Genomic DNA, 12,235 nt, shown 5'->3' on the forward strand with positions numbered 1-12,235 from the left:
CACTTTAATGGAGACGCCTGTTTTCCCCTGATTGAAATCATCAATTTGTTGCATAATACACAAAAGGGCTATTCATAAATCATGTAATATGCTGAATTTCGGATATCTTAACCGACACCGACCCCACTCGGAGAAAAAGGAAAGTTGAGTGAGCCTTGTTGAGGCTATAAAAGGTAAAATTTTTTTTACGGACAATACCTCTTGAAATTCTATGAAAAGATGAAAGAGAATACGATTGTCACTTCAAAATATTTTTTTGAACATTGAGTATATTATCAAAAATTTAAATAACTCTTAGATATGAACAAATCAAAGAAAATGGCATACTCTAACAATAGAAAAGTACAAAATGTAACACTATATAGAGCTAAAACTGAAGAAAATAATAATTATGTTAAGTAGAAGGGTCCAGACAGCCAAGATTTGTAGTCAACCTTGTAACACATTTCCATGTTCCTGCTACAGGGTAAATACTGCCTCTAGTGACAATTTTGGCAAACACAACTAAGCAACTAAAACGTTCTATACCCTGCATGAGGAACAACCTTAATGTTGTTTTACTGAGAAGAACAATGCGATAACACTGCAGTAGCCATATGAGAATTTCTCGTCTAATTACTTTTTGACTCAGGTTGTCAGAATGAGCGAATAAATAAACGTCAGATGACTTCATGCATAATGGTATGAAAAAACTTCGAAACTCTTGCATAACTTCGAAAAGAAAATCGTTTCATGAATTCAACTTAAAGGGAAATAAGCTGAAATTGGTACTTCTATATATCTCGACCTTTTGGTAGAGATATGGATGGGGTGGTTTGATTTAGGCCACTCATCCTAAAACTATATTCTCTACCTCCTCTCTGCTCCTTTCATTGGCGATCTTAACATTTTCTTTTGTCTTTTACACATTTTCAAAAATATTGTGCTTGGGGCCCGGGTATGATCTGTTGGATAAAAATAAAAATTAAGGTCTAAATTTTTGCTTGATCGGATCGTTACAAGAACTGTGATGAAAACTTTCAATTTAAGCAACTGTAATACAACTTCTCATTTTTCAAGGCAGAACGGAACATTTTAACTTCAAAATTGAAAAAGTTACGACAGGTCAGATGTTTTTTGTAGCTTATCCTGGTAGGATAAATTTTTAATGTCTGCAAGAGTTGATAGTGATCTGGTTCTGACTTTTAACTCAAAAGTTGGGAGTCCGTTCAGCAGCAGAGTGACTGAAACGCATTGAAACTGGCATGGTGTCAGTACTCGGTGTGTTATAAAATAACTAAAATTAGGGAACAGAGGCTTTAAACATATGCAAATACCTTTTCATGTAAAAACTGGAGGCAGAATAATGATTAAGTACGATGATCAGTATTGTACCTCCAAATTCTGAATACAAATGATAAAAATCTAGGAAAATAATAACAAAAGATAGAACTAGTAACAGATAAGATTTCGACAGATCATTCATAAAAAAGTGAATTGTAAAAATGTGGATGCCTCAGCAAATTTCCTTTTGCTTCTATATTTTAGCCATAAAAATTGGTTTGCTGTAAAAAATTAGAGTTTTATTTCTTTATGTGTATATAAATGAATGTGTGTTGGTGAGAGGGTGTGTGTGTGAATGTACAAATTGAAAGGGTGAAAGAATGATACTATTTCATTTGATTTCCTCCAGTACTTCGGCAAAAGTTGATGTTGGAAAATTAGTATCTGTTGCCACAGATCAGATTTGTTCAAACACTCTCAAGAGTGAAGAGAAACAAATAACTCAATGGAGGAATATCTTTTCATGCTATGATACGAAATCAACAAAATATAATGACTACCTATTTAAAATTCATTCAGCTTGAATTATTCAGTACATATCTGAGATCAGAAAAAGATTCAGAGACTAAAACTCCTGAAGTACAAAATTACTAATTTTTCTGAATACAGGAGAAAAGAAAATGGGGCTGTACCAGGCTGTACATAAATTAAGTAACACTCAGGGGGTGGGTGATTCTTCATAATTTTGTGACCGAGCATGACAAGGGGAGGGAAGGTGTCAAGCTCAGTGTTAGGTAACAATATATAATGGATTCCAATTTTTGTTTCTTTTTAAATGTTATATGTTAATTCCTTTTATCTTACTCTCTCCCGTTTCTTGCAAGTTTTTTTTTTCAAGTGAAAGGAAGGAGGGGGGGTGCGCGGCAAATATTGCGTAATTATTTTAGACGTGTCTGGACCAACATTACGATTGTGTTACAAGGAGGCGGTCCATGTAAAAAAATCCGAGAATCCTGTTACGTAAATTATGGACAGTTCTTTCAGGAATCTCACAAGCATGTCTAAAAAAATATAGGTTGAGCAGAACATCTTTTGGTTAAAATACAGAAATAGATAGTTCAGATCTATTACTCAATACTGAACACTTGCGAATCAAATTCAAGTGTTTTGCAAAATTTCCGAGAAACGAGTTTTGTTTTGAGATTTCCTACAGAACTTAAAATTAAGAGAAGCACCAATCCTTAAAATTTTCACAAAAATCTAGAAAGTTATTCATCAATCCTAATGGATTGAGTTTTGAAATAGGATAAGCATTAACGACTCCTATTCATCAGAAAACGAACTTAATCCAAAAAATAAGTTTTCCTATTTCATATCATCCAAACTACTAGGGGTAAATTACAAACACAACGAGTGTCACGCCAGAAAAAATCTCAGCTTAAAAGCTAGCTCTAAAGTTTTGAAAATCAGCCCAGTGATCCACTAGAAAACTCGTTTCCTACTACTACATAGCTGCAATATTCCCACCTTTCAGTTCACAGGTGCCTAATTTTTCCCTTAGAAGCCAGGCCTTAGAGGCAGAGGTGGAGAATTTCTTTTAATCCTCATTTTTTCAGCCTTAATTTGATATTGCGGTTCGATATTTTTTATCAACAAGTCATATTCCTTATGAAACAACTCCTCTTTTTGCTCTAACAGAAGCTTGCAATAGATCCAACGGGCATCTGGTGCTTTTTTTGGTAAATTTTTTAAATTTGATTTTAATTTTTTTCTGAGCAAGAAAAAGATACATCATACATGATAATGCTAAGAGAATACCTAATAGTAATTTTTTATTGACCGTTGGTTTGGAAGATATGAAAAGCGGAAAATTACATTATGAGTGGTTCTATCCAGACTCTACCACTAGATACAACCAATGAGATACAGCAACAGGTACAAACAATTTGAGTATTTGATTAAATTAGATTAAAACATGGGAATACACTGATAGTGTAACATACTGACAAGAGCACTTGAACAGTTAAAAATATATTTTGAAGTCGTTTGACCTCTGAATAAACTCACAATTTTACCTAAAGAAGAAGAAAAATACCTTATCTCAAGTGGTACCCCAATCTTTTTTCTAATCAAGCTGGAATCATTAAAAAATCCTATCATTTTCCAAAAAAATGGGGCCTCTTTGGTTGAAAAATGGTATGATTTTGGAACAAAAGAGAGAGAAAATTGGCACTGTAAAATGCAAATGAGGTTGAACGGTCACCATAGAGTTTAAATACTTCTGCTAATATTTTCCTATTATGCTGATTATGATTCTCAAATAACAAAAAAAAAGAGTCTATTAGTATTTTTACAGTGCAATTGATAAGCACTGTGTTACAGGGATCATGTTCCATTTTTGGCGATTTTAAGTTTCAGTCGCCGATGTATTTGTTATGAGGTATTCTGTATGTGTATTAGGATTGCTCGAAGAAATCAAAAGTTTTCAGTCATGTTCCAAAGGCATTTTCCTGTGTTTCAGGGTTCAATCTGATGCTTTTTAGTGAAAATAGTCAAGGTTTTTTAAAAGTGGCCGTTCATGCCACATTATATGAAAAAAATGCCATGTGAGAGCTGTGAGAGGCTAAAATTTTTGAGGTACTTAATTGAGACCCCCAGATATGGGGAAATTCCTTTGGGGCATGACTTTGAAATCATTTGCTTCGCTTGAAGACTTGAACAGCCCTAAGGTATGTGAAGGGGAAAAAATAAATTCAGAATTTTAACCCCTCCTAGGGAATCAATTTCCCACAACATGCTGATACAATGGGCCTGTTGCAAACTTTTGCTAGACCAAAAATAAGAGTTTTTGCTCATAGAAAATGTCTCAAAAATCAAGATGAGCGCATCAGCAAAGTCTGAAATCCACTCCTTACTTCACAATTTCCGTAAGAAATTTGCATTTTTTTGAGCTTCCTGCTTCAAAACGATACCAGGGCACATGTGAACATTTCGTTAGAGGAGTCATTCCATCCAACCCCTGCTCGCAAAGATACCACGCAATATTCAACATGGCAGACGCCAGTCCGCCTAAAAACATGTGACGAGGCGATGATTCTAACCACCTGATAACAATCGGCGTGTTTACATTCTCATTTTTCTGGCAATGATAGATATCCGCCTTGATTGAGCTCATGCTCTCCTCAACTTGCGCGCGGAAGTGTTGGCCATGTTGAGCAGGGATTGAATGGAACAACTCCTTTAACGAAATGTTTACCTGTGCTGTAGTATCCTCTTTGAAGTGGGAAGCTTAAAAAACCGCAAATTTCTTAGGCAGATTGTGAAGCTAGGAGTGCTATTCAGAGTTTGCCGATTTTTGAGACATTGTCTACAAGGAACAACTCTTATTTTTTGTCTGGCAAAATTTTGCAACGGGCCCATTTTAATACATCTGATAGGTGTAAAATTAAACAAGTTAAAAAAAAAGTTTGAGTGAGTACCTCTTCAGTGACCAATCTTCCACTATTACATTATACAAAAAAATCATCGGAGATTATCATCTTGAATTTTTATCACATGAATAAACTGCCTGTGTGCAGTTGGCAAGCTTTGTTCAGCATTCATTCTGCAAAGAGTAAAGGAGAAAAATTGATTTTACAAAAAGACATCCTTTGAATGGCATAGCCTCACACATAATAAAACAACGCTGCTTGTTGCTCATCGCTAATAGCTTAAAAAACCATTCATCCAACATTCTAATTTTTACGTTACAAATTAGCAGGTTGCTAAATGGACTTGAGTTACTTCATGGATATCACAGATTGCTTTCACTCTTTTCTAAACGTCATTTATAAACTACATCATGTTTAATTTTGAGAAAATATTTGCCGAGCTGGAGGAAAAAAAATTATTGAAATTATCACTGAAATTCTTACAGAGTCATCTTTTAAAGAGGTGCTACAGGCTCTCACAGGGCACAAATACGCCCTCCCTCTTCTCACCACCAATAACATTTTTTGCCTTCTCAACAGAAAAGAGCATACCAATTTACCAGAGAAATCAGTAAGAACCACCATCATCCAGATGAACAGTGGGCCACTAGATTTAAGCGTTCTAAAACAAGTTCCCTAATCAACATTTCTCATAAAACATGATTTCAGAAATTACTGAAATCAACTCCTGCCAAAGAAAGTATGATTTCTGATATACATTGGGTATGGGAAATTTGAATTCCCCGCTCAAAAGAAAAACAAGTCTACTTGAATCAAATCGCCTACTTTACATCACTTTCCCCAGGCTTCTTGTTCAATCAATGTTCCTTCCCCACCGTGTGTTCTTCAAAGAGTTAACGATGTACAACAGCTAAGCCAAAGCACTGAGATGGAGGCTGCCATATTTTCATACCGCACGGACTGTTACAATAATGCTTGGTGGGCAATTTGACTCCTGTGGACATGTGTATTTTCATGAGTGGGAGGTTTGAATTTACCAATCAAAAACCGTTAAATATCTTAGTAGGGAGTTAGCCTCAGTACTTAATTTATATTGCACGAATCAAGTTCTACTTGAAATTTTGGTTAGAGAACATCAATCATACTGCTTAAATTCGCACCATGTCTAGAGGTCTATTGACCTCTATGTGTGCACACCAATGGGAAGGGCATAGCAGCAACCCTTTTTCAGCAAAAAAAATGTTGCTTTATAAGCAGAACTGTGAAGAAAATAAAAGTGGAGAGTATAAAAAAAACTCAGGAGCACTTTTAGAAATGCTTATCAAGTCAAGTGGGAGAAGTGACAACGTCTTCTGATTTTTCATCTTGAAAAGGTCCCCTGATGTTGCCAGTCTAAAAGCAATCTAAAGTACAGGCCCAATGTATAAAGGGCAAGGCTGTTGCCTCTCAAAGTGTGAGCACAGAGCTGACAGAGGCCTGCAGCTTGATGGTTGAAATGTATGTTGGCACGAAAAGCATCTAAAATCGATAAACATAGGGCTATGTCTTGTATTATCTTGCTGATATAGCCAGTTGAAGTTTCAACAATCAAGCTGCTGGCCTAGTAATAGGTGTACGAGGGCTTACGACTAGCGCTACTTCTCCTACTCCCCAGATGGCAAGGATACTCACATTTTTTATTAAAGCCTATGTGCCGGGTTCCACGCTTTCACATTTGTGCCTATTTAAGCCTGCTTCTGTTGTGAAGTTCTTATCACAGGATACACAGGTGAAAAACTTCACCCGTAGATGAAGGTTTTGATGAAGAGTGATAACATTTTCCGAGAACAATTTCCCACAATATTTACACGCAACCTCTACATTGGAGTGTTTCGGCCTGGAAGAGAAACAAAAAAAAAAAAAAAAAAGACATTTTTGTCACAGAGGTTTCATTGAAAGTAGCATTATTAACACTCACATCACACTAAGTCAAAGAAAGGAAGAAGGAAGAGAAATTCAACAAGAGGAAATGAAACTGTGAAATCTTTGAAATGAACTCAAACACAATTTAAAATTTTGTAGGAAAAAATTGAAAGGCTCTCAACTGAAATTAGTTTGTTTAGAGCGAAGAGGACAAAATAGTCTGATGATAATACTTGTGATTTTGATTTAGAGCTGGGCACTTGTTCAAAGTGAAGCTCCAAAGTGGTGGCTGTTTAGCAAAGTGTTGCCATTGGTTACCTTCAAAGAGGAGCAGCCCTCTCTATTTTCACCCATCAACCCGCGACACTTGACTAAACAGCCACCACTTTGGAGTTTCACTTTGAACGTGTGTCCAGCCCTTTTGACACTTGGATACTCTACTGATGGAAACTATCGATTTGCTATTTTATTTCCAATTTTAAATTTTCAAGCATGAAAAAGTGATCCTTCACTTGGAATGAGACCTCCTATATTAGATGGGTTGAACAGTCAGAGGTGACCGATACAATTTGGCGTTAATATATCCTTTCAGAAAATGAAAGGGTCAATTGCAAAAGAAATGTCAGATCTTAGTTATCGTATTACTTCAAAATCTAAAAAAATTCTTAACTCAACAACCATTACTGTAAAAACAATTTTCCTTTGAAATGTAGAGCTCCTATCATAGACTTTTTCGAGGTATCTTACTTTCTGTGCCGTCTGTTTCACTAATCTATATTGTTGCTGAGAAAAAAGTTGAACGTCTTTCACATCCTCTTCGAATAAACAAATCCTCTGAAACTTAAGTAATACTCAGTAGCACTTGGCACCTAATAAATGCACAGAATTGGAGATTAACATCAGTGATTGGCAACCATACATAGGTACTTTACTCAGGGCCCTACATGACCCTGAATGGCGACTTCTCATGAGCTTGGATTGATAAAAACAATGGGTGAATTTTAGAGTTTGTCAATGCCATTTACAGATTTTTATTTCGGACTCACTGCTTGACTTCCTATCAGCCAAAAATGATACTGTTCACTTAAGAGAAAAAATATCAAATAAACTCAAAATCAAAGTAGTACATAATACCTTTTGGAGGCAGATGTTCCTGAATCATGAGAGATGGTCTTAATTTCACTAATGTCCCCCAGGGGATCAAAATTATCTACAAGATGTCCACTAGGCACTGCAGAGACTGCTTTTACTGATTCTTTTGTGCCTGTTTCACACACGGCAACTAGAGGCTCAGGAATGATTGGAACAGAGTTCTGCAGGGCAACTACATTTCCAGGTTCTTTGACACTATTTACAACAGAGTTAGCATTTTTAGAAATCTGCGGTAATTTTGGTACAGGTGAGGCTTTTTTTGTTGGAGTTTTGATTTCACCAACAGCTTGTTTTGCTTGTTTCAGGAGAATATCCGATTTGCTATCAACCTCATTCGTTGAAAAATTAGGACCGGAGGTTGATGTCAATGCAGGTTGAGCAGGTCTAATCTGTCCAACAGACTGAAATTCTGCTGTGCATATAGGATGGGCAGGCCTGATTTGTCCCACGGACTGAAATTCAGACATCTGAGTGGGATGACTGTTTCTAATCTGCCCAATAGACTCAAATTCAGAGATCTGAGCGGGATGACTATATCTGATTTGCCCCACAGACTGAAGTTCAGATGGCTGGTTAGAGTGATTGCTTCTGATTTGTCCAACAGACTGAATTTCAGGCATTTGAACATGAAAGGTGCTTCTACTTGGTCCAGACACCTGGAATACTGGCACTTGTGCGGAGTGAGCGGGTATGATTTGTCCAACAGATTGAAACTCAGGTGTCGGAATAGGGTGGCTGGGTCTAATTTGCCCGACAGATTGATATTCAGGCACTTGCGGTTGATAGGCAGGTCGAACTTGGCCAATTGTGGGGTTAAGGTGGGCAGGCCTAATTTGTCCTACAGACTGAAATTGGTTGGATGGTTGGGTAGAATTTGACTGGGTGAATACTACTGATGCAGGGAAATGAGCTGGGTTCTGCTGCACTGTAGTAGGACTACTGACTACCATCTGTGGTGTGGTGATGACCTCAGTAGAAATTGATAAGCCACTGGGTGCCACTGGTCTCCTGCTAAGAGGTCCTGATTCGATAAAGCAACCCCTGTTCGGAAGTGGTTGACCCGGCGTGTAGCTTTCTAGCTGTCTCTCTGTCTTTTCACACTCAGTGATGAAGCAACTCTGTAAGAAAAAAAAAAAAATTACATGCTAAACTAAAAGAGAAGACTAGATTAGGTAAATAAAGAGAACTAAACAGGAAACGTAAAAAAGATGGAAAGTACCTTAAAATCTGAAAAAAAAGCAGAAGCTTAGTAAGCACAATAGAATCTATTCTTGATTATAATTTATTGAAATAAATTGGGGGGGGGGGGGGGGAGAGAAGCTGAGTAACTATTTCGCTCCATTAACATGAATTGTCATAATCTCCAAAATGTGATATTCAGGCTTTTTCTCATAATTAAATACCTGCTGGATTTAATAAGGAGGCAGAGTTCAAAACTGCTCTCCTCCCGTTTGAGGAGCTTGGAGAACAAGGCGCATACTTGCAGTTTTTGAAAAACTTGAAATATTCATGAACTTAAGTAACTAAAACTAGTTTGAAAGTATATTCTGTGAAAAATTCACGCCTAAAATCCAACTTCAAAGCATTAAAAAAAGAGTTTGAACTTCCTTTCCGCCCACATGCTCCATGAAAACTTCAATCTCGTATTTTTTGAAATAGCAGAAACTGCACTTACGTGTCTTGTCCTCCAGGCCCCTCATTTGACACTTTGATGACTAGGCATTCAATTTGTAAATGTTTCCCAGAAGTGCAGTTGTTAGCTTTTAAACACATGGATTTTGAGATTTGTTAAAACAGTATGGATAAGGGTGCAAAACGCATGACTTGATCTCAGTTTGCAAGTAAAAATAACTTTGAAATTAAATGCCTGCTTACCTTTGGTGCTGGTTTTGAATTCTCTTGAGTAAACTTCAGTAGCCGCTTAATAGTAGTTTGTGCCGAATTACACATTAAATATAGATCATATGCTATGTCTAATTTTTCAACACATTTAAAACAGACTTGTTTTGGCATGTCATCTGATGGAGACACCTGAAAAAGGAAAATAACCGAAATTCTTTGACTATGTCGTCCAGAATGATAAATCTTGATACCTATCCATTGTTAAACTCGGAAATAGGTAATGTATTTGACTTTTGGCCATATTTAAAAAAGTAATTCACAAAAAAGATATTGAGAAAAAGATGCACCAGGTTAGCCAGCCCAGACCACAGGTGCGAGGCTTATTCCTAGGCTATTATATATTTTGCTGATTTTTTCTTTTTTATCAGGAATCATGATAGTTTTGGAATTTTTACCTGCTTGTTGTCCCTGATCTTCTAATTTTGTTTTAATTTTTATTATTGAACAATAATAAAGAATAAAACAAAACTAGGTTTTTTTAAGGTTGGACGAAGTCAGGGACTGTTTGGTGGAAGTGCCCCCTAGGAATCCAAATATCACCATCTAGAAGCCTTGTGGACCATCTTGAAATCGAAGAGAGCAGCCCTGTGTTTGAAAACAGGAGACTTCATAAATTTAGAGCTCTTTACCTCATCAAAAAGACTCTACGGGGCTTCGGGAGTATTAAATTCGGAGTCTTCAGGGTCGATTATTTGTGAAAACTTTTTTTTGCAGGTCTCTGTATCAATTCAATGACCTGACATTTTATCAAGGGAAGCTCTGTCCCCCGGCTTCAAAGGTCAATAATATGGACAGGAGTTGCTACTCCACAACGAGCTAGGCTCAGGGTGGGGATAGAAAATTGCTGCAATTATTTATGTTTTTTTCAGAATGAATAAATCTAATCTAATCTAATCTAAATGGGCCTGTTTTGGCCTTATCGGCATTAAAAGTTAGGTCGACATTTTTCATACTTCCTGATGTTGAGGAAATAATTTCAAAATTGTAGGAGACCCCAATTTTCAAAGACAGAGCCCTCCTATGCATAGAGAAAAAAAAGGAGGTGTTTGCATTTCGGGCATCTTGGAAGTTTTTGATGACTTGATGACGTAGGTGGGTACAGCTGGGTACAGTGACGTCCCCTTCACGCTGTACCCACCTACGTCATCAAATCATCAAAAACTTCCAAGATGCCCGAAATGCAAACACCTCCTTTTTTTTCTCTATGCCTCCTATGAACCCACAGGTAGATCCAAGGGGGCTACAGGATGGTGAAAATTAGATTTATTAGGGACAATGCTCTACGTGACCTGCAGTCTTCGACTTCATCCATCGCAAAATAACTTGGGGCAAAGTCTGGTGCTGTGCTTATTAGACACCCTAAGCATCAACATTATAATTAAATGAGCATAGTGGGGCCCTATAGCTCATGCAATTGCAGGTGGGTTGACTTGTTTGCTGTTCTTATGTGCTCCCTCTTTCGTTCAAACCGCAGAGGATCACTATGAAACACAAAACTTCTTTATCCTTGTCCCCAAGCTTAGTCAAATCAATCCGCTGGAATATGGTGGATGGCATGGATCGCTCTTCTCAAGGTGAGTTCACACAGCATGCCAAGCTGCTTGTCAGGCCGCCTGACGTGCACCTTAACGGGCCGCTGTCAACCACTGGACAAGCCTTCCACCGAAGCTCTCTCTATCCTCACTATGGACCACATTTGCTGGAAAGCTCGTAAACTGCCTCTCATAAAGCCTGATGAGCAGCTCAGTACGCCTAATGAATGCGTCTTGCGGTGTTCGTAGACCAGTTCCGTGCGATCCTAACTTCGAGCAACTCAGATGTCTCCCAGCTTTCTTACCGAGGTAAAACATCCCTCAAATTAAATTTTTATTGATTTGGACTGCTCTTCAACCGCTTTACACCACAGTAATCCTAGTCCACTGCATTCCATGCCGTCCATGGATAGAGGAAGGCCAATCACGTGCAGAGCGACGGCCAATATAAAGGTCATGGTCATTCAATGCGTTGACTCTCTCCCTGCCCCTATAAGAGAGGCTTACTTCTTGACAAAATTAGATAAAGTGAAATGAAAAAAAAACTTACAGTGATCATTAAACACATTCGAATCTTCCTTTCAAGATGTTTCTTCTCGCCCTCGGGCGAAAAGACTCCTATCAACATCTTTGCAGAATTAGCGCAAAGGCGACATATATTTTCAAGGGGGCATAAATTCATTCCGAATGTCTAAAAAAGTCCAACGGATGATTAAAAACCAAATAGATGACACTTGGGTGAAAGATTCACATACAGCTTCAATCACAATTCATTCACATTTTGAAAAATTTGCCGAATTGACTTATTTCGATAGAATGGGAGAGACGGAAAACAAGACTGCAACCACTGCCACTGCAATCTGCAATGCACTTGTGTTGTGATTGTTTACATTTTTCCTTCCGACCAATAAAAAAGCAAAAGGCACTTTCAGCTTTACTAGGATTGGATAGTTTAAAATTTGCCGCTTGAGACAAAGAATCCATGACGCAGCCTTGGTTCAAATTTTCTTGTTTTGAGTGACAGTGACGTAGGACCGGCACAAGTTTGGGCGT

General features: G+C 37.6%; 1 protein-coding gene across 2 annotated transcripts; it reads right to left on the reverse strand.

Moving 5' to 3' along the window:
• Positions 1-249: 249 nt before the first annotated feature.
• On the reverse strand, positions 250-12,039 carry LOC109042434 (uncharacterized). 2 transcript variants are annotated; one of them, XM_019059168.2, is made up of 5 exons: positions 11,733-12,039; positions 9,624-9,779; positions 7,731-8,866; positions 6,366-6,570; positions 250-4,867 (listed from the first exon to the last, which is right to left on the reverse strand). In XM_019059168.2, exons 1-4 carry the CDS (start codon positions 11,862-11,864, stop codon positions 6,381-6,383), a joined length of 1,614 nt encoding a protein of 537 aa, XP_018914713.2. In that variant the 5' UTR covers positions 11,865-12,039; the 3' UTR covers positions 250-4,867; positions 6,366-6,380. The 2 variants fall into 2 exon arrangements, with proteins under 2 accessions (XP_018914713.2, XP_072157556.1); XM_072301455.1 differs by lacking the exon at positions 250-4,867 and adding an exon at positions 4,887-5,688.
• Positions 12,040-12,235: the final 196 nt, after the last annotated feature.

This window comes from Bemisia tabaci, chromosome 6 (genome assembly GCF_918797505.1).
Source record: "Bemisia tabaci chromosome 6, PGI_BMITA_v3".
Lineage (NCBI taxonomy): Eukaryota > Metazoa > Arthropoda > Insecta > Hemiptera > Aleyrodidae > Bemisia > Bemisia tabaci.

Bases quoted from the DNA above. Each gene is read 5' to 3' on its own strand.
- LOC109042434 (XM_019059168.2), bottom strand. From the start codon at position 11,864: ATGAATTTATGCCCCCTTGAAAATATATGTCGCCTTTGCGCTAATTCT. The intron at 9,780-11,732 runs GTAAGTTTTTTT...TTCCTTTTTCAG, and splicing joins GAATGTGTTTAATGATCACT to GTGTCTCCATCAGATGACAT. The intron at 8,867-9,623 runs GTAAGCAGGCAT...TTTTTCTTACAG, and splicing joins ATTCAAAACCAGCACCAAAG to AGTTGCTTCATCACTGAGTG.